We start from the raw sequence: 23,803 nt of genomic DNA on the forward strand, positions 1-23,803 counted from the left end.
CTGTCCCAAAAGGGAGTTATAATCTATATGCAACTACTGGATCCGTCCGTGCCAAGAAGTGTGCTTTTTTGGGTTCTGTACTTTGTACAGACACGAGGATCGACTTAATGGATCCAGTTCTAGACCTGATTATGAGTCTTTGTACCCAAAGAGGAAGTGGTGGCGCTTTCTCCACAAGTGGGCGGAATCGCGACGTCTCGGAAATCCCAGTGCGCTGGTTCGGTGCCGTTTGTTTTAATTATCTTCAACTCCTGTCCTCAATGTCATTTTCTTAATGTTTGTTTTTCTCCGTAAGACGGATGACTCGCAGCAATGGCGCAAAATGTTGAGGCATGGACATTGTTGTCCTTGGCTCTGTCCACAATCGTCGTGCGTGTATCTGTACGGTGGAAACTCGTGGGCCCGACAAATTTTCAGCTCGATGATTATCTTATGCCATTGGCGGGGGTAAGATGTTTCTTTCTTCATGTTTGAGCCATTCAACGAATCTTTGACTGAGAACATTCGATCTCACAGGTTTTCTTCACTCTCGAAACAGTGGCAGCGTACCTTGTCGGTGCCAATTTCAATGGTCTGACCAACAGCTATATGACATCTGAACAACGAGCATCACTTAGCCCAGATTCAGAAGAGTGGTCAAATCGCGTCGCTGGGTCCAAAATCCAGGTAATTGGGTGGTCATTATACGTGGCTATTCTATGGCTGGTCAAGTTTGCCCTGACAGTCTTTTACTCGCGCTTGACGACTGGCCTCCAACACCTCCCCACCCGAATTCGACTCGCATATATTATCCTTGGTGTGACATGGGTTGCAACAGAACTGTCCATTCTTTTGTCTTGCCAGCCCTTCCATGCGTTCTGGCAAATATACCCTGATCCCGGAAGTGTGTAGTATCACCATACCAGGCATGCGCCCATCATTTACTGACCAGATGTATAGACTTTTGCCAGCCAGCGAACTCTCGCATATATGTTTTCGTCGTCGTGGTTCTCAACGTCGTCACAGACATTTATCTGCTCTCTATCCCTCTTCCCCTGCTTTGGCAGGTCAAGATCGGTCTGAAAAGGAAAATTCCTCTCATGGCCCTGTTCTCCGGCGCTATGTTCGTTATCACGGCAGCAATCATTCGGGCTGTTATGATTACGACTGTAAGTTTCATAGAGCACCGCCACGATACGCCCCAATTGCGCCATTATATATAGATCGCTAATCTGAGATATCAAAGTCTGGTGCTGAAGGTGCCGTATCCGGTTCTAAATGGGCCTGTCGCGAAACCTTCGTTTCGGTCGTGGTATCCAACCTACCCATCATCCAACCACTGATCCGCAAGGGTTTCAAGAAGATTGGTCTTTCCCAACTCTTCAGCTCCTCTGGCAAACCCACAGGGCAGTCATACCCACTTTCCAGCCGTGGTCTACAAACTTTGGCCAGTCGAGCTGAGCGCAATACCAAAAAGAGCAAGAGTATCACAGCACCAACGCATACGCAGGTTTCAGCATGGGGTAGTGATGAACATATTCTCACTGAGCCCGAACCTACCTCCAAAGATATCACTGTCGTCTCGGAGACTATTGTGCGCAGTGAACCCTGGGCCACGGAGGAAGGACAGGGCACGGATCACACAGCGACATCACCCAAAGAATGGGAGGGTCGATTATCAGGACGATGATACTGGATTTTCAAGGTCCGATATTCTCATATTGACGGTATCCGTCAAGCTATCGATGACTATGAGGTTCGGAGAGGGGTTTATGGTGCGAATATTGCTTTAAGTTGGAGGTCTTTTGTCTGATACCAGTGTATACAAACCTTGAGTTAATAACTAGTCACATAATTTCTACATAATGAAATAGAACGATAATAATTGAGGTGGTTACAGTTTGGAAAGCTGCAGTTAAGTCGCTGTCAACTACCCCAAGTTCCCCTCGTCCACGAAAAACGGAGACACCGATAGTTCGAAAGACTAAGTGGCCAAAAATCAGTCGCTTCATGAGCTATCAACTTACCACTTTTTCGTCACGTCTTGGCCCGTACGAGCGTGGACTCCGGCGATGCGGACTCCTTGAGCGACACCTTTCGCCGAGAACTTCGAGACAGTTAGCGCAACGGGACTCGTACTAGCAGGCCCAGAAGCGAATAAGAGCATTTGATCCACAAAGCTGGCAGGTGAGATCCACTTGGATCCTTGGGCCCAGACGATCGTAATTTGACGAAAGCCCCTAACCATGTCTAGACATTTGGATACGAGAGCGAATCAAAGCGCCGAACCCTTCGCCTGCAACTCGAACGACAAGCTTCTTAAAAGAGATCGCAGGACAATGACTTTTGTTGTCATTGATCTACGGGCGGGTTTGCCCGAAATGCCATACCCCCTGATCTAGGGGTTTCGGACTTAGTGAGCCGGTGTTAAGGTGCGTCAACTACCGGCGATCCCTCAACGTTAATGATGGAAAATCCCGGAAGTTATTCTTGTTACCCTAGGGACCTTTTTACAGTACATACCCAGAACGTGGGATGGGGTACAGCGATTTTATTCATGCCCCCCCCCCCCCCCCCCACCCCCCTCATCATAGGTGTCATCAGGCGACCTCAAGACAATGAAAGGGGATTTCCAACAAGGTTTATCCTCATTCCTTTCCTACAAATAGTTTGGCAGCCCCCGAAGCATATTATGCACTTGTCGATCGTAGTGGGTAAACTTCATCCAGGCTTACCTTAGCTTACTGACAAGACCATAATTGACTACTTATGTCATAGCGATAGCGCTATGTATTCAAGACATGAATGTCAAATCAAGAAGTTTTATTCTTCCCTTGTCGGAGAAAAGTAAGCCACTCTCCAAAATTGGAGATTTCACGATCGACATTGACAAAAAAGAGCGTTACATTTTCTCATAGATCCAAGACTACGCAGCTACGCACTAGCACTTTCAGTCTCGCCCACTTCTCCTTCCACTCTCTGGTTCCCAAAATGGAAATTGGAATTGTTCATCACTGTTATGCACTAAGGAAGCTCAGTCAACAATAGTCCAATAGTCTGAGCCATTGAAAGCATCAATTCTAATAGTAAAAATTTTGACTTACTGCTCGACATGTCTCCTATCTGTCTCTGCAGAATCTAGTCGGTTCCCTCTAACTAGACTCCCCACGCCGGTCACGCACAACATGAAAACAACTCACGCCGTCATTTGCTAATTGGGCAATAAGCCCATACTCCCAGTCAAGGTATCCTTGCATATCCTTGCGGGCGTTACTTGTGCCCTCATAGGGCCTTTTATAGACATCAATCGGCTGGGAAAGCCACCGGGATTCGGTCTCGAGTGGTTCACCAGCTGCCACCCAAGCGGCAGTTCCCCCGACCAGGTACAAAACTTGTCGTGAGACTGCAGCTTGTGCAGGCTGAAGGTTCATGGCAGCTAATTCTCCATCGGGGGAAGTCAACACGATAGGGCCATCACCGCTAACAGTCCTTAAGTCTCGGGCGAGTTCTGGTCCAGAAGCAAACCATGCACCGGGAATATGGCCTTTGCGATAGGACGGACTGCGGGCAAGATCGACGATGGTAGGTTCAGTGAGTGTTCGAATATGCTCGATTGAAATCGCACCGGTCTTTGGATAGTGCCATGAAAGGCCTTGAGGTATCGGGATATTATCAAGCAGTACGAATGATTCTCGGATAACATATGCCTCCCATCCTAGCTGTACGAGCCAGCTGGCAGTCATGCGCGCTCGCACACCGTCCGTATCGTATAAGACAATGCGAGCCCCTCGCACCCCCACCCATTCGTCTGTAGCTTGTACCAGTTGACCACCCGGCGCATTTAGGAATCCGACGGGGTGCTCAAGGGCATACTCTTGCGGGTCCCTCACATCTAGCAGGTATAGAGTCCGATCTTTCGACTCCTCAATGAATCGATCAAGTTGCTTATTTTCAATCAGAGGTACGCCGACATACTCGGCCCAGGATGCAGCATATTCTCGTGCCCTTTGCGACGCCTCCGATGAAGGCTGTGGAGCCTGCTCCATCTTCTTGGTGTCGAGTTCCAGGCCCTCCAATGTCCAGCCGATAGTTCCGTTTCGAAGAGCGACCACCTTATTGGGAATTCGAGAGTTGATCAATGACTGCGTTCCAACAATACTTCGCGTCCGACCAGCACAGTTCACGATAATTGTTGTTTCCGGGGACGGCACTGCCTCGAGCACACGATAGAGCAACTCTCCTCCGGGGCAGCTGCGACCACGTGGGATACTCATCGTGTTATACTCCTCAAAACGCCGGGCATCCAGGATGGCCACATCACTGTCACTCTCCAAGATATTCTTGACTTCACGTGCAGACAGCGATGGCGTGTGATTGATAGATTCAACCAGCTCACCGAATGCTTTAGACGGCACGTTGACATCCCGATATACCTCGCCAACTAGGGCATATGCAGAAAGCCCCCCTTCAAGCAGGGCAACATCTTGATAACCCAGGGCTAATATTCGGTTTGCCGCCCAATCGACATAACCTTCCCCATTATCGTAGACCACAATCGGGGCAGACAATCGCGGAACCAGCGGAGGTAGCTTCTTCTCAATTTCTGATACTGGCACGCTCAAAGCGAAAAGAGGATGAGCTTCTGCATATGGGCCTTCTTCACGAACGTCGAGGAGGGCAATTTCATCACGATTCACCCAATGCTGGCGCAAATCCTTGGCAGATATAGTTTTAATCATCGCCGCTGCTTAGCATATGAAGTCGATAAGATGTGACAGTTGCGGATTTGAGGTTCCAGCTTTGGATAGGATGTGTAAAACCTATACAAATGCTGTTTTGGCGAGAAGCTGTAGAAAGTTTATTCGGATGGTTTTGGAGCTACTCGGACGATTTCGGTTGAAGTGGGGGAAATGGCCCGCGTAGCCCAAACAATCGAGGGGGACTCAGCTGTTCTCGTAGATATAGCCAAAACGCGCCTATGCAACGAACTTGAGCATGAGCGTGGACATCATATGTCAAATTTTCTCCATTTGAACTACTGATTCTTTCAAGGAAGCTAAATAGGTCCCCGGATTTTCGATGAATAGCATAATTGTCACGTGACTCGACGAGTATTGACCTCACAATGAACTAACTGTTCAGTGAAATGCAGAGAATGAAAGGTATGGTGCTGAGTAGTGTAGAATTGTGCTTTCTTTTCAACCAAATCGCCACCAAACTGTGGGCATACGATGATTTCTTGCCCAAGAGGCTGCTCCGGCTGGCTGTACGACCCCGCTCGCCCAGTTGACGCCATCTCGTCGAGGGATGACCAACTCCGCAGTCTCCCATCGGCTCCTCCTTTGTTCGCAAGACGCTTCGAATGACACTATCTACATAGCATGAATACCACTCGACAGGAACGAAAGTCCTGTGAAGCATGTCGTGAGTCGAATACCGTGTCCCCAAGCCCAGCGACTTAGGCTGGTTACTAAAGAGCGACAGGAGCCCGAAAGCTCAGATGCTCAGGCGAAAAGACTGGCTGTTCTCGTTGCCGGGGATTATCGCTTCCTTGTAAATTCAAAGACAAAGGTGCTCCTGGGAGGCCTAGGAAACGAATCCGACAAGAGAGCCAATTGCGAGATTTACCAAGCAGAGAGCAGCGAACATCCTTCTCAAGCTCGTCAAATTTCTCTACTGCCATGCCCCAGATGGACTTAGTTTCACCAGATGGCGTCAGTTCGCTGATAGAAAGTGCCAACTTTGACTCGTTGTCGTGCACACTTCCTGGAATCTGCGGGTTGGATTCTCTCCGATGGGAAATGCTCGACAATGGCGATCTACCCCTGCCTATTGAATCGTGGCAAACATTGCGACAAGACGGATTACATGACCCTGAGATAACCTTCACAGCGACGGATGCCTATGTGTCTCCTGTGTCATTCTCCCAGTCTTGCACATGTGATGAGGAGGTCTCAACAATCGTTCGGACACTGAGCCGAGCTGAAATATCACACAATGTCATTCAAACACTTCGCACCGGGGTATCTCTTGCAGAGAGGCTATTGACTTGTTCTGCCTGCTACGACACATCAAAACCTCCTCGAGTAACGGTACAGAATGTACTACTCATTGGACACCTCCTGTTCGAGATAACGGCCAGTTACCAGAAATACGTTCGCTGGCTGAACAAACACTGTTCCGAGCTTGATGATAAGAACGAGAGTGAAACCGTCTACCTCGACTCTGGCTTGGGGATTCCCTCCGGGTTGGGTTTACATATCAGCGGCGAGAATTTTCGCGATATCGTCATGCAAGGACTCCAATCCGATTCTCAAAATCTGGTTGTACTGGGAAAGAGCTTTGAACAGCGACAACGTAACCGCCATATGGCCGGCCACGAAGCTTGTCCCAACCCTGAGGGGCGATGTCGCAGGAAGGAACTTGGCGATAGTCATGACCCGCTTGATATTTGTCCACATGATCCTATCGGGCGGAAGTTGGTGCCTTGTTTCCGCATTGTTGACGAGGTTCAAGAGATGATCAACCAAGTCGCAGATGCCGTTCAATGATACAATACTTACTGTACAATCCAGTTCTTCCACTGTGCTCCACAGGGGCATGAAACCCTTGCCCGAATTTTGTCATGGGCTAGAGTTTATCCTGATTGTTAAATTGGTGATGTTCTTCCATGTTTGACTACAACACTTAGCGAAGAATTTTCAATTCATTCCATTTGCTTAAGCCCTCTAGCTTGCACAGTGTGATTTCCCATCATGACAACCGTTGGCTTTGGCCTTTTGGCACGAAGAGTTATTCCCAAGCCTACAAAAGCATGAAGATGTGATTTGTACATCTGCCTCCGCTAGAGAAAGAGAAAGCTGTTGCTTGATAATGGTTGCCTCTGCGTGCCGACCCAGAATTTCCAGGCACTCGTGATAACCATGAAGCGCCCAGACATTTTTTGGATGGTGATGGGCTCGTCCTGGTGTCTGCAGGAGTCCCAAATCCTCCGCATAAGCTTGCGCAGCCTGCTCAACCTTGCCCTGTTCCAGAGATAGGGCCGCATAGGCATGTCTTGCTGGAAGCATCCAACCCCATGGCTCCGCAAAGGGTAGCTCGTCCTCCAAAGTAATTGCATCTTTCAATCTGTTAAAAGCAACGTCGTAATTTCCCCGCCTGTATTCGATTTCGCCATCAAGCATAGCGGAAGCCACTCTGAGAATGTCGACAATTTTGTTGGGGAAGTCGAGGCGTGTAGGAGGCACAAGTTTGGAGGCAGCTTTAAAGAGTTCGATTTCTTTGTCTGCCTTCTCAACTTCAGAGGTAGCCGCATAGGCGATGGCCTTTCCATAGTGCCTCATGACATTGGTGACACAATAAAGCTCTTTATCTTCTAGTGGGTCGAGCTTCTTAAGTTCCTCCCACATACCGAAGCGAATGAATACATGAACTCTGACGGCCTTGAAGAATTCCATCCAGCTTGCAAGGAAAGGTGTTTCTACCCGAAGAATTTCTTCTGTGATAGTCGCTTCCATTCGATCGGTCGCTGACAATGCCGCCTTCGACATTCCACCAAGCATCGCGGCGTAAATAAGGGAGTGGTAATCGTGTAGGCGATAGTAGCTATAGAATGTAAGGCCGCCATTTTGTCTGAAGAACTTGTCATCTGCGATGGTCGCCTTCAAGTTGTATTCGACTGCGCGCCGGTAATCACCCACAAGGACATCAATATGCGCGGGCATATGAAAAGTATGGCCGGTATCGGGAAATATTTCACGAATCATCTCAGCCGCAGGTAGAGCAGCCTCAGGAGTTGCCGACATCTCCATCAGATGAACATACATGTGCGCAGGACCTGGATGCTTCTCGACATTTGGCATTTTCAAAGCTCTTTCGAGCAAGTCTTTCACTTCGAATACAGGTGAAGAGGCTATCGGGAGTCCCGTCGAGGCGTCGTATAGCTTGCGAGGGGCGCAATTCATCAATGCGTCCGCGAACAAGGTGATGATATCAAAGTCTTCGAGTCCGAGACGCAGGTAGACCTCTCTCATAGAATCGGCGTATGCCTTGCTGCATGCGGCAAGATCCCTGCTTGGGTCATCGTTGGGATACCGTTTGGCAAGGGCATTAATGATCGCCTGCTCCCATTCCGACGCGTTCTCAGCGCATCTGAGAGCTTCTTGTGAAAAGACATAACATCTTTGAATTGCATTGACTCGATCTTTGTCGTCGAACAAAGCCCATGTCTTGTTGTAGTTTGACCCTGAGCAGAAGGATACGCCCCAATAGGCCATCGCACAATTTTCATCATGGGCAATCGCCTGCTGGTAGCAAAGGATTGCTTCATCATGATTGAAGCAGTACGTCCATACGAGTGCTCGGTCGAACCATATCTGCGCTTCTTGGGAATTGGTGGTGACTTTCCGCCCGAATGTTCCCAGATCAAAATAGGGGTCGCTCGAAGCTCTTGCGGGAGCTGAGTGCTCACAGGAGGTCATTGTTTGCGACGGATGAAGACGAGTTCCGACGCTGTTGTGACGCAAGATTTCTTGTGATAGGAGAACAATATTCAGTTGGATCTAAAGGATCACATGTTCACATGCCCCACAAACTGTGAGGGGGTCTCTATGGAGCCGGAGGGTTTTCTTTGCCGCGGGTCAAATCGCGTGATTTTGATTCGCTTGTCGGACCTTTTTTAGAGGCGTCAATGATTGGCCGAAGGCAAGTTTGGAGTAATTAAGTGACGGCGAATGGCGATCGAGATTGTTCCATTTTGATGAGCGAGGGTTCGACACTTGAAAGTCATTGACATAAGCCAACCCTGAGGATTGAACTAGATAGCACTCTATGTATACGCGCCTCCAATCTTCGCCAGCTGCAATGCAGTCGGTTTCTACACGTTTAAATCTGCAACAAAATTTCAAATTCAACTTATCAGCCGGAGGTTTAAGGATTTGTGAAAGGGAGATGAGCGGACCATTAAGGAAGAGAATTTTCAGATAAATTAACAGAGGCCATGTAAAGGAGAGGAAGTCAAGGCATTTCTAGATCTAATGTTTCTCGCGTCTACTATTGAAACGTTGGGACCGTATAATATCAGCCCTCGTCCGAGGCTTGTGCGCTAGCGGCCTTTCAGGTCATTGTCCACGACATCCTCCAAAATTGTCTCGCCTCTCTTCTCTGCTGCAATCTTGGCCAGCTTCAACCGCCTGGTGTCACGTTCCGTATCCCACGTCACCCACCAAGTCACTAGAGTCAAGACCGCGCAAAGACCTACGAGGCCCATGGCCACGGAGAAAGGCACAGTATAGTGCGGTGCATACTGGCTCCTGAACAACTGTGGACCAATAGCACCCCCAATTTGACCATAGCTGTTAACAAAGCCAATAGAAAAAGCAGATCCTGTGGCCCTAGACGTGGTCTGCACTCGCCATGGCCTGCTCTCGATGTCAGCAGAATATCAAAACAGTGGGGCTGAGAGAAATAACGCACCACATGACAGGGTACCATCCTGCAGTCAGGGCATTGCCGATCAGAGTCACGGCATATACTGCCCCATTGCTTGGGTAGGCAACGAATACGCCATAACAGGAGATGATAATAATGAGGAAGGAGAGTGGGTAGAGCGGTCGTGGTATCCGGCTACGATCTGCTGTGATACCGGTAGCAGCAATGAACAAGAGACCGCAGACCGTGATGGGAATATTGAGAAGCTGTGCTGCAGCGATGCTCCTGGGAGGTAGTCAGTCGTTCTGGTCAAATCGAAAGGACGCGAGAGAAAATAAACTAACGTAAAGCCGAGATTGGCAATGACGGTGGATTGGTAGAAAGTTACGCCGTTGGTCCCCACAGTAAAGGTCGCCCAGATCAACGTGAACAGCCACAGCCGAACATCTTTCAGAGATGCAATGACTTCCCGCATTTGGAAGTCTTTTTCATTCGCTCGAGGAGCATTAGAAGGCAATCGAGCCTGAATAAACTTCTTCTCCCTCTCGGTCAACCATTTTGCTGTCTCGGGGACTATATCACGTTTTTGGAGTTAGCGAGCGGTAAATACGATATTTGTTGTGAAAAAGACAAAACATGTTTCCTTACAGTCAGGGAGCAGGAACCAGATAGCAACCCCGAAAATGACGGTCGCAATGCCCTCAGTAAGGAACAACCTATGGAAGGTTAGTTGTGACTCGTAACAGGAAGCGTGAAGAGCTGTTTACCATTGCCATCCAGAAAGGCCCCCGGCTCCAGATACAGTGTCGAATGCAAACGCAAGAAGGCCACCAAAAATTCCAGAGACATTTCCACAAATATCTGTATTCATGTGTCAGGGTCAACAGCGTCTCTGTCTTGAGACTGGAGTACGTATCTTACAAAAATAGAGCAGTCGCAAAGACATCTCGTCCGGGCGGTACCAGTAGGTCATCTGGAGGATGACGCCGGGGAATTGCCCAGCCTCTGCCTATTTCTCTGTTAGAAGTTTTTTCGGCTGGTCCTCAAGGTCATGGGGATCTTCGAGGTGGAAACATACCACGCCCAGCAAGAAACGTGTGGTAAACAAGCCACCTTTGTTCTTGACAGCCGCATTGCACATCAGAACAATTCCCCAGGTGATCATGATTCTTGACTGCCATTTTGAAGGCGAAAATCTTTTCAGTAAAAGATTTGAGGGCGCCTCGAGTACAATGTATGGGACCTGGCGAGTCCGCAATCAGTAACAAGTCGTGACACCTGGGTTCAAACAGTGCCAATGCCTTCCTTACATAGTAAAGAACCGTAACAAGATTGTACTCGTTGGATGTAATTCCGAGTTGTGTCATAATATTTTGGTCTGTCCCCTTATTCATGATTCTAGCATTTGATGCCTGTGCGGTTTTTAGTTGGAGTGTGCCATTATTCACGATGGATAGTAATACGCACATTGTTACTGTCCAAGTTTTTGAACATGAAGATAAGGGAGCAAAGAGTCATAAGTCTCCAGTCAATCTTGCGTAGCAACTGTTTCTCTTCCTCTGCCGTGAGAAGAGTCCTGCCGCTCATAAGATCTGGATCGTAGCCGTCGATGCTTTCCTGGCTCGATGAGGCTTCTGCCAGGGCTTCGCCACGTCTAACAAAATGAAGGTCATTGTTCGGATCGCTCTCGGTGGTCGACGCAATATCAGTGGCTGTTGCTCTTCCCAAGTCCCGCGATGTGGCCTGCGCATTTTCTTTGTCGGCCATGGTCAAGATATAACACTCGACAGCTGTAGGTATGTCAATAGTTTGTTATTGACAAGTAAACAATCTCAAGCAGGATTTCACTGGTATACAAGTCTTCTGTTTGTGTTGAAAGGCTTGGAAACCCTCCGAAGGCACTCTAGAAGCTCAAGTGTAGCTAGTAAGCCCCAGCAAAGCAGAATTTATCATAGCCCACAAGTATTGCGAATAGCAGGGCCCAGGCCGTGATTCGATATCAAAGGTACACCCCGATTGCATTCCTTGAAGAATCAGATGAATAGTCTATACATCAGAAGCTCTCACTAAACAAGAAAAATTCATTTAGAACCATGGAAAAAGTGTAAATTCGAAAAGAAAACAACTCAGTTGTTGAACGTTCAACATAGCTAATATTTTGTTTGTTGATTTTAGTTTAGCTGGGCGTCCAGAGATTAAGGCAGACGACAGGACCTCACTGATTAATTTAGTTGATTCATTCCTTCTCTTGCAAAATTATTCGATCTGATTCAGGTCGCTGTATAATCTGCTTTGTGCCGAAACAGGGGGGATCATTAAACCGATCACGCCAACGGAGGATATCATGATGAAATCTAAGATCCACGTGGCGTAAAGTGGGGATCAACCAAGCACGCTCATATGTATAGACATTGCGGGACATTTTATGAATGGCTCAAAAACGGCCCGATTGGAATCAAACCGGGAATAATAAAATTCATCAATTTAGAACCTACCTCCATTCTAGAGGTATTGAGGTTCAAATAAGCCCGATATCTCATCTGTACTACGGTTTATGCACACAGCTATCTTCAAAATCAGATCTCTCCCTTGAACCAAATTTTGACCAAATAAAACCATCATAAGTTGTGTTTAAAGTTCACCATGGCAGCTTTGGCCCAATCCCCTGTCCCCATTTCCACGGGGAGTGACATCCCGACATACTACCAGGTCCCTGAGACTGCCTATGATCGTATGTTTAGCCGCGTCATTAAGATTTCAATGCCTCATGAGAAACCGATCTAACACGTACCCCGCAAACAGTGGATTGGGCAGATCTCGCCACCTTGGATCTATCTCAATTTGACCAGCCTGGTGGCAAGGAACAGCTAGCCAAGCAACTTTTCCAAGCTATCCAAAATATCGGTTAGCATTGCACTATCTCATAACAAGCCAACTTTATTTCCACACTAACTTATCATTAGGTTTCTTTTATATTATCAACTTTGGCCTCTCACAGGAGGAGGTTGACCGCCAATTCTCGATTGGCAAGGAAATCTTCAAACTCCCACTAGAGGAGAAACTCAAGTACCGTGCCGAGCTAGAAAAGGGTGGCTACAATGGATATAAGCCGATGGGTCTGCGAGTGAGTCCACATTAGATAGCATATGGCAAGATATGGATGGGCATTCCTAACCCAATGCTACAGGAAATTAGTCCGGGTGTTTTCGACAAGACCGAAATCTACAACATTCCAAAATTCATCCCCGCCTTTGAGCGCCCCCAGCCCGACATTGTGAATCACAATCGTCCTGTTATTGAGAGCTTTGCACGCCACATCAATGATGAAATCGTACGCAAGCTTCTCATACTCTTAGCCATCATCCTTGAGCTACCCGAGGATTATTTCCTCAAGGTGCACCGTTACGATAAGAAAAGCGACTGTCACCTGAGGTACATGAAGTACCACCGCCGGAGTGATGAGGAAAACGAGAAAGCCGCCAGTGTCTGGTCCAAGGGCCATACCGACTTTGGCAGCTTGACTTTACTTTTCCGCCAGCCAGTCGCTGCACTGCAAGTCCGCACCCCGGAGGGAGAGTGGAAGTGGGTGAAGCCCTACCCTGGAAGCATCACAGTGAATCTTGCAGACTCGCTTCAATTCCTCACCAATGGCTTCCTGAAGAGCAGTATACACCGTGTCGTCGCACCTCCGCCGGACCAGAGGAATGTTGACCGTCTGGGTGTTCTGTACTTTGTTCGACCTGAGGATGATCTCGAGCTGCGACCGGTGGTCAGCGAGGTGCTACACCGCTTAGGATATGACCAAACAACGGATAATAGTGCAGTTGGTATCACTGCCGGTGAGTGGGTAAAGGCCAGAGTGGCTAAGGGAGTTGATAAAGGCGCTGCACGAAGTGAAATCGGAGATCAACCTATTATTGGAGGTGTGGTTGCTAAATATTACGATTAAAGCCTCATGGGTTGACAATGTATCTTGTATTTAATTCAATTACTGGAAGATTTGGAAGAATGTGAAGGCGATCACCAGCTATATAACAGGAGAAAACTTGCGATTAAGAATGGGAAATGGAATTCCTGCTCGATGTCCGTTCGTACTCAAAATAGACGGGCAATCGCCGAACAAGTAGGTGGTGAAAATATATATTTTCAAAGCCATGTAGAATTTAGCTTAACACGGCGGGGCACTTGAAAACTTTTGAACATGGATCGATCGCCCAGTACCACATTAAATTAGGTCTTAAATGTAAGTCCAGAGAAGCGAGTTTGAGAATCTCAGGTTTCCTACTGATCTGGTCTAATTCAACCTGTAAGATCTTTCCCTGAAACCTACCTACCAATCCGCTAGATGATAGGCCAAGAGTCTTCCTTCGCATTCAAGTGAGCAGCTTGGGACATCTATCACAGGCAAATGTGATTGGTATTGTCCATGAAAACTCATTCTTCTTGGCGTCGTTTCTTTCTCTATTCACGGCCAAGTCCGCCGAGCGGCCATCCACAGCCTATTTAGAACCCGACGGTCGGCAACCACATCAAAACAGGTGCTTCAGGTATCGCCAATTGTGGGGCTCAACCGAGTTCAAGTGGACATTCTTTAGGAGAAATTATCACATCGGAACGAGCCGTGTGAGTAATTCGATCTTCCCTATCAGCCATGCTCCTCCGCAGGCTCGGGACTCTCCGCTGCCCCGCCATGTCACGTGGACATCCCACCAGATGAGAACGGACAAAACAAGTTCCTGTAGTTAGTAAGACCCAAAATTCTCGAAGGATCGTGTTTAGTTCAAAGCGTTGCCGACAACTCCGAGTCCAGTTGTGCAGGTTATCCGTCTCCTGTATTCGCAAAGCCGCTTTTGCAACATCAAAGTTGTAGGACGCTGCCGAATCTCCCCGCCAAGAACCCCCAAGCAACGGAGAAGCTGACGGGGGACCTTGGCGACGCGACAGTGACGGCCGATAAGACTAGCAGATTTTTTTTTCTCCTTGCAACCTGCCTGCAGATCAAGGTTGCAGTCTACAGTATAATAATTGACATCTCCGGCGGTCCTCAAGAAAATTTCCTTCTCTATTCAATATCAGCCCCTCATCTGGAACCAGCCAGTAGTGGTAACCCATTTCTGGAGTGGACCCACAGAGGCAGAAGGAGAATTTCTAATCCAGTGAAACGAAGTCGACTGCTTGCACAATATGAATGCAGACGCACAGAGCGTCCATAGCGGCTTCATGGATAGCGACCGCAAATGGAACTTAAGGCCGCTCATCCACAAGGCTGAGCGCCAGCATAGGCGGTTGCCAGGGATTAGGAAGATTCCTCTTCGTGCCATCGCCATTATCCTGTTTATTGCATTCATTAATATTATCGTCTGGATTGCTGCAGCTATCGTACTGGTAAGAGCTTGAACTACCCAAGATTTATACATCTCACTAACCTAGTCCAGCGCTATCACCCGTACGTCTTCATCATTCATCGACCTTGAATAGGCGAGACCAACTTGTATGTTCTGAGACTGACTTGATTTCAGGAAATTGGTCTCTACGGCTGTACTTGCCTATACTCTTGGTCTGAGACATGCCTTTGATGCAGACCATATCTCGGTACGTGTTTACACATTATGAATATCGTACTACAGTGCCCAGCTGATACATGAATAGGCCATCGATTTGATGACCCGAAGGCTGCTCGCCACCGGACAGAAACCTGTTACAGTGGGCACATTCTTCTCGCTCGGGCACTCGACGTAAGTCTCATATCGATCTTCAAGATTGTTCCTGTTGTCTAAGTCAAGTAGGATCGTCATCATCACTTCTATCGTTGTCGCTGCCACTGCCGCTGCTGTCTCGTCAAAATTCGACAGCTTCAGCACTATAGGTGGAATTATTGGCAGCTCTGTCAGCGCGGCCTTTTTGATATTGCTTGGCATCATGAACGCCTATATCCTGTACAAGTTGATCAAACAGATGCAGAAAGTCTATAACTTGCCCGAGGGCCAGGAAGACGAGGCTTGGAAAATTGAAGGTGGAGGTATTCTGTTCTCCATCTTGAAGAAGATGTTCAAATTGATTGATCGGTACGTCGTTCCCAAGGCTGGTTTTGATAGCATTCTGCTAATATAATCCCAGGCCCTGGAAGATGTATCCACTTGGAATTCTTTTCGGGTTGGGCTTCGACACTTCATCAGAGATTGCATTGCTTGGCATCTCGTCAGTAGAGGCTGCCAAAGGCACCTCTTTCTGGGTCATTCTGATCCTCCCTGCACTTTTCACCGCAGGCATGTGCCTCCTCGATACGATCGATGGCGCTCTGATGTTCTCTCTCTACATCCAACCCTCGGCGAACTTCCTTCCTGCCAAGCGAACGAGCTCAACTTCAGAATATTCTGCCGACAACGATGATGAGCTTCCTCAGTCTCATGATAATCATCGCGATCCTATCGCATTCCTTTACTATTCAATCGTGCTCACCACCCTGACGGTCATAGTTGCCATTGTTATCGGCGTGATCCAACTTCTCACTATGATCCTGAATGTCACCAATGCTACTGGTAAATTCTGGGATGGTGTGCAGACGGCGGGAGACTATTACGATGTCATTGGTGGATCGATCTGTGGCTGCTTCATCATTTTCGGTGGACTGAGCGTGCTCTTATATAAGCCATGGCGGCGATGGATGGCCCGTCGCCACGGGCGACCTCTAGTCACTGACGAGGAGAGAAATCATGAAGAGGACATTGGACACGACGAAGATAGCGGAGTCATTGTCCACGAAAGAAGTGACAGCGTTCAGGGGGTACAGACTGAGGTGGTGGGGAAGGGAGCGACGTCTAGTGTTTCGGTGAAGGAAACCAACGAACGCCGCATTGAGGATGAGATTGTTTAGATCGAATTTTTTTTGTTATTGCTGAATTAGATAGAATTGCTTTTATAGGCAGACTTATTGTTGCTAAATGCTAAGAATCTATTCGGGCTATACTTCCATTCTGGCCTTAGGCAGAAACATGTGACGTCAGGCAGGAAATGCTCGTATCTTCCAGTCAAACACATTTCATTTTCCAAACACGAGGGACGCACAAATGTGCTGCTTCATACTCTCCTATTTGATGATGCCTCTGATTTGCTTCATTTAACTATCACCTTTGATTGACATCCTTAACCGCGATTCCCCACAATATGCACGAGCATCCACCGCTATACGCGACAGGGATAAACACTTGGTGACACGGTGGGGTTGCACAAGAATCTATCATGCCATCATACACATGAGGCTCTGCCATATATTACATCTATCATTGAACATATATCACATATATTGACGAAATGTCGAATCCCTTCTTCGGCAGTTCATCCCCGCATGAACCGGCCGAAGAAATCACCGAAGAGACGATATTTTCAGGACAGCCTGCAATCTTCATCCTCCCCACACATTTACCAATCGACATGTTACATGAAACTGAAAACAAACTGGTACGGTATGGAGGTATACTCACTTATGATATTACGGAAGCCACCATCATTTTGGGAAAGATTAGCCAGAAGAAGCGAGCTGCGCTCGAGCTTCGTTCTCGGGGAGTTTGGACTGAGGAAATTCCAATCGGTTTCGAATCACCATCAACGATATCTCAGCCAGATGAGCAGCCACCTCCAAAGCGGAGGAAAACAAGGACTACCAACTCAGCTGTCAATGCGGGCATTGAACTTGTCGACCTGAGCACAGAGTCAGAGTCCGAAGAAGATGGAGTCCGGAGTCGACATGATCCGGGCAAACATCTTATACAACCACCGAAAGAACCCGAGAATACAGTCACTCTTCTAAAAGTGGAATGGCTAGACCACTCAATCGCTGCAGGAAGAGCCCTCCCTTGGGATTCATTCGTGGTTTATAAAGGGCAAAAGACCGCCCGTCCTACACCTGTTACGCCAGCAAAGTCGCCTTCGCACAAAGTCCCCAGTGCAATTCTACAGCGCGCCAAAGAAGACGCAGCCTCGCAACCATCGTCGGATGCATCCAAGTACTTTCATACTCGCCGATCCAAAGAACCTCCTGACGGCATTGGGAGTCAGCGTCAACCACCGACTCTATACCGACAGACAACCTCCGAGCACGACGAGGTCCTTCCTCTACCACCTCAACCAGACTGGGTCCGCGATCAAGTCCTATACTCATGCATGCGTTCAGTACCCTTACACCCACCAAATGAAGAGTTTATTTCCCAACTCGTCAAGATCCGTCGCATAAGGGAACTCACTCTCGACGAAATTGGAGTGCGAGCGTACAGTACCTCGATAGCAGCAATTTCTGCCTATCCACACGTCATTCGACGGCCAAGTGAGATCCTATCTTTGCCAGGCTGTGAAGCAAAAATCGCAAATCTCTTCGCTGAGTTCCAGCAACATGGTGGCTGTAAACACACCGACGATGACGGAACTGTTGCTGCAGCCAACGCTTTGGAAACGGATCCCGTCCTCCGTGTTCTGGACACGTTCAATCGGATCTGGGGAGTAGGAGCGAAGACTGCGAGGGATTTCTACTACCACCGTGGGTGGCGGGATCTGGACGATATCGTTGAACATGGATGGAACTCTCTATCTCGTGTCCAGCAAATAGGCGTGAAGTTCTTTGACGAGTTTCAAGAGGGTGTTTCCCGTCGTGAGTCGGAGAAGATTGCTGAAACCATACGCCGACACGCCAACAAAGTCCGGCCTGAGGCGGACGACAAGATTGAGTGTATTATTGTTGGTGGGTATCGCCGAGGCAAAGAGCTTAGTGGCGACGTCGACGTGATCCTCACACACCGCGACGAGGATATCACTCACAGTCTTGTCGTGGACGTTGTCGCTAGCCTCGAGGCAGAGCTTTATGTCACACATACGCTCGCACTGCATCTTACATCTTCGCATCGCGAACAACAAACCCTTCCCTACCGCGGCGATGAAACGGGCAAACACTTCGACTCCCTCGACAAAGCCTTGGTCGTCTGGCAGGACCCGAATTTTGAGGGTTCCAGTCCCACGAACCCACAGGATTCAAGCAATCGCAAGAAGAATCCAAATCACCACAAACGTGTCGATATTATCATTTCGCCCTGGCATACGGTTGGTTGTGCTGTGCTGGGATGGTCGGGGGATACTACCTTCCAGCGAGACCTAAGGCGATATGTGAAAAAGGCACATTCGTGGAAGTTCGACTCTAGTGGAGTGCGCGAACGGACCACTGGTGGCCAGGTGCTGGATTTAGAACACGGTGGAGAGACGTGGGAAGAGAGGGAGAGGTTGTTGATGGAGCGGTTAGGAATCGGATGGAGGCCTCCACAGGAGAGATGTACTCGTTGAAGGCATGCTGGGTTTGCTGTTAGCCTAGTCTCATTCCGAATGTTGGTGGACTGCGATTTGAAGGTCCACGACACCTGAGTATCTAAGCAATATCTACAAGTAAATAAATACGGTCAAGGAGATATACATTGCTGAACGACTGAAGTCAAAGACTCGGACATTTTCCCGAGACATCTTCAATTGAAAAATCAAGCTAAAAACACATCACATCACATCACATCAACAAGGTAGTATGTCACATCCCTCTCCAGGCAGATATCATAGCACGGCTATAAACCCAGGCTGGAAGAGTTAGAAAAGAAAGGATAAAAAGTACACAAAGTTACATCATCACCAGTTTCTTGGTATTCATGCGAGAAAAAAGGGAGGCGCGCAGAGGCAAGAAATGCAGCTGAAGGAAAAAGCAACATAGATCATAATCCCGGATTCCTGGAACTCGCCATTTCTCCGTACCGTCCACGACCCTGGGTGGTATCGTAGGCATTCAAGACACGCATTTGACCGCCGTCGTCGGCTTGGGAGAAGGCGTAGCCGCGCTGCTTGCGCATGCGCTGCACTTGGCGAACCTTGCGGATGGCCTTCTGGAATTGCTCCATACGAGGACGGTAATCCTGCACGTTGTATTTTTGGATCTCCTGGACGTGATGGTAATGCTGGGGGTAGTACATGCGTTTGGCATACTTCCAGGCGAAATCACGCATCAAGCAGATGCATGGCAAGACGACTGCCATCAGGTAGAAGATGGGGGATTTGAATAAAACGGGGATGGTGCCGTAGTATTCGTTTGAGAATCCGATGGCAGGGGCGGCATAACCATAGGCTGGGAGGAAGGCCAGCCAGAGTAGCATGGATCCCGGAATGGCGATGAAGTGGTATTTGGTCCAAATGTTGGAGATCAGAGCAGCCTTGCCGAGGACAGTGGCGAGCACGGCAGTATACAACGCCTCTCCCCAAACCCAGTGGCCGGCAACCTGGCCATTAGCCATGGGCAGATCCCAGTAGAAGATCAACTCGGAGACAAGGTAAAGGAGCAAAGAGTGGAAGAATCCGTTCAGAACCCAAGCCCAGAAGCTGTGCTTCTTAAAGAAAACACCCTTCTGGCCCAGCTGGTATAGTTGGGGATAACGATCCAGCAACCGGGCGGAGATGTATTGGTCGAAAATTCCCATGGCGAATGGTGGCAGAACGGTGAAAAGCACGTTGTAGAAGGACAACGTCCATGATTCGTAGATGACCTCTCCAGAGAAGGCATTTTGGAAGGAATACTATAGATGAATGTTAGACTCGGAACCTCAGACAAATCAAGAGGACGAACTACTTACCCAGAACTGTGTCATATACAACGTGATGTTCTTATAGAAAGAGTACAGAATGACTCGACTGATGCGGGAATAACTCCAGGCACCGTGAACCAGAAGCAATTTTCGGAGGAATCGGAATTGAGCAATCGCAACATCAGCCGATCGAGCTGCCTGAAGACCTTCCATACCACTGATGCCGACACCAACGTGCGCGGCCTGAATCATGGACACGTCGTTGGCACCGTCACCGATGGCCAGAAGCAAGGACTTCAGATGCCGCTTGACAAGCTTGACAACCAGCGCCTTCTGCAAGGGAGACACACGGCAACAAACCACAGCCTTGCACATGACAGCAAGATCCAGGAACAGCTTCTCCATGTCCTTCTCCAGGGCGAAAGTGAGAGACTTTCCATCAATGACCAGAGCCAAGGCCTCGATGTCACCAGACCCTGCTTGGCTTTTGACGGCATCCATTTTGGATTGAAGATTAGCGCGAGTCGCTTCCGCATTTTCCTCGTTAATAATGAGAAGCGTCATGTCCTCCGAAATAAGCTTGCAGGACATGCCGATGTTGATGGCAGTCTCTTGTCGGTCACCAGTCAAGACCCAGATCTTGATGCCGGCAGTCTGAAGCGTGTGGATGGTATCTGGAACACCGTCTTGCAGTCGATCCTCGATGGCAGTAGCGCCCAGCAGATAGAAATCCTTTTCAATCAACTCGGCCGCCTTGTCCAACTCGTCGGCACGATTACCACCGACGGTGGTGTTGGCCGTGTGGAAAATCTGGTACCATTGCTGGTATTCATCCTCTGGAATTTCGCGCATGGCAAGACACAGAGTTCGTAGACCTTCCGAAGCGTATTCTTCAAGGTGCTGAAGGGTGATTTCAACGGTCGGGTTATCCGGGTGAAGGCGCTCCAGAATGACAGTATCGGCACCCTTGCAGTAAATTCGAACCTTGCCATCGGGGCAGCGGAAAATGGTTGACATACGCTTTCGTGTAGAATTGAATTCACACACAGCTAGCAACTCATACTCCTGTTCCACTCCGTTGGCAGTGAAAATAACCGATCGGGGCTTGCGGTTGGTGAAGCGATAACCCAGCATTGCAGCTCCATCTACCAAGGCACCCTCATCGGGCGAGGCTGCCTGATACTTGATCTGAGTGGGATCATTGCCGTTCCATTCGGGGATAACAGTATGGCAAGTTGCCAGAAGAGTCAGGAACTGCTGAATAGCGCCCTGAGAGGGGTGGGATTCCAGATTCTTGCGAAGGGTCTTGTAGTCGTAGATACCGAATTCGCCATCATCATCCGCGGTGGCTCGGCGGTCTTCTGGAACGTCGTCTCCATACTGAATACCGGCAATTGTACATTGCTTGAACTCCATCATGTTGCAAGTTAGCGTGCCTGTCTTGTCGGAGAAGATGTACTCGATCTGGCCGAGCTCTTCCACCAGGGATGAGGTGCGGCAGGTGGCGGGCGTATCGGTCTTGTCATGGTAGATGTCGAGGTCGGAGTTGATGAGGAATGCCTGGAAGTACTTCACAATCTCAATGGTGACGAATAGAGAAATCGGGACCAGATTGGAGTAAAGCACCCAGTAGGTGAAAATGTCCATAAAGAATTGCTTCACTGGGTTGACAGATCCGTAATCGAGGTAGGCGAGCTTGCTGGAAGCTGTTTGACGAACAACGAGATCACCGACGGAACTGACGACACTGAGTGCAACGAGAATGCTAACGAGCATCAGAATCTGAACGTTGACCATCCGCTCCACAGCAGTACGCTTGATGGGAGTTGCCGTTGCATTTCGCATCAGCTTGGTCTCGTGGCCAGTGAAGACGACAATGCCATGAATCCAAGGAGTGTTTCGCAAGGTTGCACCTCGAAGCAGCAATTGATCTGGTGCCAAAGAGAGCTCCTTCTCGCCGCCACCAGCGTTCATGGTCAATGTCGCCTCGTACGTGTACAAGCTGCTGTTGGGTTGTTCCGATCGAACGCGTCCACTCAAGCGACTGAGGTCACTGGGGCTGACGAGATGCGCGGTCTCGGGGATGGCCTGCTTGATTTTCAAATTGGTCTCTCCGTCCAGATTCGCGGTTTCGATGTAGCAAAGACCCTCGGGCTCGGACGATGCCAAAAGGACCAAGTCTGCCGGGAATGGTTCCTCTGACTCGACTCGAACCACGTCTCCCACTGCAACATCTACCCATTTCGTTTCATGGAATGAGGAACCCTTCAGGACCTGCGTTTTTGAGTAGTTCAACCCTCTGTCCGACATCCGACGCTTGTAGTCTTCGACCAATTCCTTGATGGCAGAAACCAACAACACGATAGCCAGCGGGACGATGGTGGTATATTTGTTGGTCGGAGAAACGTTGGGGATTTGTTGGAGAACGGCGGTGAACAAGAAGAACAGGTTGGCGTATTTGGAGAATTGTTCGAAGAGGAATTTCGGAATGAAGGTGATGACATTGTACTTGGCAGTCGAGACGTGGTTGCTGACGAACTTGTGGGCGGCATTCGCAGGGCCATTGTTGACCTGGATCATGCGAGGACCCAAGCTTGCCGGATCGACCTTGCGGCGTCCGAAAATCGAGGTAATATCGGATGCGCGGAACTTCTTTCGCTCTTTAGGGGCAGCAGCCGGTTCGCCTGTGCTATCAACGGTTGCTCTTCTCGCGCCAGCTTCCGTCAAAGGTAAGTCCATTTCCGAGTATTGCGGTCCCATCCCAAACATGTATTTTGCCTTTCCCATCAATCCGCCCCCTAGCCCCAGAATACTGTTCCGTTCATTCGCTTTCCGCACATGGCTCTCGCTCGGAATCTGCGGGTCAAACGGATCGTCGTAATAGCTACCGCCATCGTGGTAGCCACGCTGTTCGTATCGTGAATCGTAACGATCAAGATTCGAGTCGTATCTGTCGAGGGGGTCCTGTCCGTAGGCTAGGTCGGTATTCGACTCGGATCGATACCCGGCGCCATGCGACTCTTGAAGGAATCTACTCTGAGGCGCATTCCCTGCGACTCCTTGGTTGTACACACCATGCTGCTGTACCTGGGCGCCGATGAACTGGTCGTTGGATATGGAAGGCCGCGGTTGCGCATTGTGCTGGTCGATAAATTGCGGAAGGTGTTCATCGCTGACGGGCGGGGGCTGACCAGTGTTATACATCGGTCCTGGACTCGGACTCGACCTCAACAACAGGTCGTCATCGTGACCAGCGGGATGATTCGGCCCTGGAGGCCTACCGCTGGCCATGCTGCCGCGGGGAAGCTGACAGCCTCACTAAGAGCAGTGGAGGCGATGCCCCTGAGGCATTGATCGGATCAAGAGGATGGTGGAGGAATAATCGCGCCACAGAAACTGCAGGGGGAAAGCGATGAAGCAAGGGAGTTAATAGTCGAAAAAGAAGTGGTGGAAAAAGTGAAAGGGGAAGAAAGTGGACAGTTTTGACGAGGATGAGGTGGCTTAGCAGACGGAGGCCAAAGTAACTTTGGGGGTGTTGACTTGATCGTCCCGCTTTTCTGGCTCGGGCGGTAAACTACTGCCAGCCACTGATCGGCACAGGGAGATGGGATGAAGTCGAAATCCTTAATTAACAATCTCGCCGATAGGAGAGAAGGACAGGGATTAAACTTATGCAATAATTAGATCAGTAGTGGATGTTAAGCATGTTACTCCACGAGGAGTGCCTACATGAAACGAAGTGCTCTAAGAATAGATGTTGGCTTGGCAATGATGATGGCCGGGAATATATTGTCTGC

General features: G+C 49.0%; 9 protein-coding genes across 9 annotated transcripts; 5 read left to right on the plus strand and 4 right to left on the minus strand.

Moving 5' to 3' along the window:
• Window positions 1–312: 312 nt before the first annotated feature.
• N7496_008809 (uncharacterized protein) lies at window positions 313–1,669 on the plus strand (the record flags this gene model as incomplete). Its single annotated transcript, XM_056701728.1, has 4 exons — window positions 313–447; window positions 517–883; window positions 940–1,148; window positions 1,226–1,669. The coding sequence occupies 4 exons, from the start codon at window positions 313–315 to the stop codon at window positions 1,667–1,669; spliced, it is 1,155 nt and encodes a 384-aa protein (XP_056553791.1).
• Window positions 1,670–3,131: 1,462 nt separating this feature from the next.
• On the minus strand, window positions 3,132–4,718 carry N7496_008810 (uncharacterized protein; the record flags this gene model as incomplete). The annotated part of the gene is made up of 1 exon (XM_056701729.1): window positions 3,132–4,718. The coding sequence occupies one exon, from the start codon at window positions 4,716–4,718 to the stop codon at window positions 3,132–3,134; it is 1,587 nt and encodes a 528-aa protein (XP_056553792.1).
• Window positions 4,719–5,669: 951 nt separating this feature from the next.
• N7496_008811 (uncharacterized protein) lies at window positions 5,670–6,530 on the plus strand (the record flags this gene model as incomplete). The annotated part of the gene is made up of 1 exon (XM_056701730.1): window positions 5,670–6,530. One exon carries the CDS (start codon window positions 5,670–5,672, stop codon window positions 6,528–6,530), a length of 861 nt encoding a protein of 286 aa, XP_056553793.1.
• Window positions 6,531–6,707: 177 nt separating this feature from the next.
• N7496_008812 (uncharacterized protein) lies at window positions 6,708–8,459 on the minus strand (the record flags this gene model as incomplete). The annotated part of the gene is made up of 1 exon (XM_056701731.1): window positions 6,708–8,459. The coding sequence occupies one exon, from the start codon at window positions 8,457–8,459 to the stop codon at window positions 6,708–6,710; it is 1,752 nt and encodes a 583-aa protein (XP_056553794.1).
• Window positions 8,460–9,082: 623 nt separating this feature from the next.
• Window positions 9,083–11,175, minus strand: N7496_008813 (uncharacterized protein; the record flags this gene model as incomplete). Its single annotated transcript, XM_056701732.1, has 9 exons — window positions 9,083–9,398; window positions 9,454–9,693; window positions 9,753–9,981; window positions 10,057–10,124; window positions 10,176–10,269; window positions 10,330–10,417; window positions 10,487–10,651; window positions 10,719–10,820; window positions 10,876–11,175. The coding sequence occupies 9 exons, from the start codon at window positions 11,173–11,175 to the stop codon at window positions 9,083–9,085; spliced, it is 1,602 nt and encodes a 533-aa protein (XP_056553795.1).
• An 876-nt stretch (window positions 11,176–12,051) lies between these two features.
• On the plus strand, window positions 12,052–13,357 carry N7496_008814 (2OG-Fe(II) oxygenase superfamily protein; the record flags this gene model as incomplete). The annotated part of the gene is made up of 4 exons (XM_056701733.1): window positions 12,052–12,139; window positions 12,211–12,312; window positions 12,372–12,532; window positions 12,596–13,357. The coding sequence occupies 4 exons, from the start codon at window positions 12,052–12,054 to the stop codon at window positions 13,355–13,357; spliced, it is 1,113 nt and encodes a 370-aa protein (XP_056553796.1).
• Window positions 13,358–14,592: 1,235 nt separating this feature from the next.
• On the plus strand, window positions 14,593–16,282 carry N7496_008815 (HoxN/HupN/NixA family nickel/cobalt transporter; the record flags this gene model as incomplete). Its single annotated transcript, XM_056701734.1, has 6 exons — window positions 14,593–14,793; window positions 14,844–14,854; window positions 14,928–15,000; window positions 15,058–15,143; window positions 15,195–15,473; window positions 15,526–16,282. 6 exons carry the CDS (start codon window positions 14,593–14,595, stop codon window positions 16,280–16,282), a joined length of 1,407 nt encoding a protein of 468 aa, XP_056553797.1.
• A 437-nt stretch (window positions 16,283–16,719) lies between these two features.
• Window positions 16,720–18,732, plus strand: N7496_008816 (type-X family DNA polymerase; the record flags this gene model as incomplete). Its single annotated transcript, XM_056701735.1, has 1 exon — window positions 16,720–18,732. One exon carries the CDS (start codon window positions 16,720–16,722, stop codon window positions 18,730–18,732), a length of 2,013 nt encoding a protein of 670 aa, XP_056553798.1.
• A 413-nt stretch (window positions 18,733–19,145) lies between these two features.
• N7496_008817 (aminophospholipid-translocating P4-type ATPase DRS2) lies at window positions 19,146–23,297 on the minus strand (the record flags this gene model as incomplete). Its single annotated transcript, XM_056701736.1, has 2 exons — window positions 19,146–19,997; window positions 20,055–23,297. The coding sequence occupies 2 exons, from the start codon at window positions 23,295–23,297 to the stop codon at window positions 19,146–19,148; spliced, it is 4,095 nt and encodes a 1,364-aa protein (XP_056553799.1).
• Window positions 23,298–23,803: the final 506 nt, after the last annotated feature.

Source organism: Penicillium cataractarum (assembly GCF_028827025.1).
Source record: "Penicillium cataractarum strain IBT 29864 chromosome Unknown utg000007l, whole genome shotgun sequence".
Classification (NCBI taxonomy): domain Eukaryota; kingdom Fungi; phylum Ascomycota; class Eurotiomycetes; order Eurotiales; family Aspergillaceae; genus Penicillium; species Penicillium cataractarum.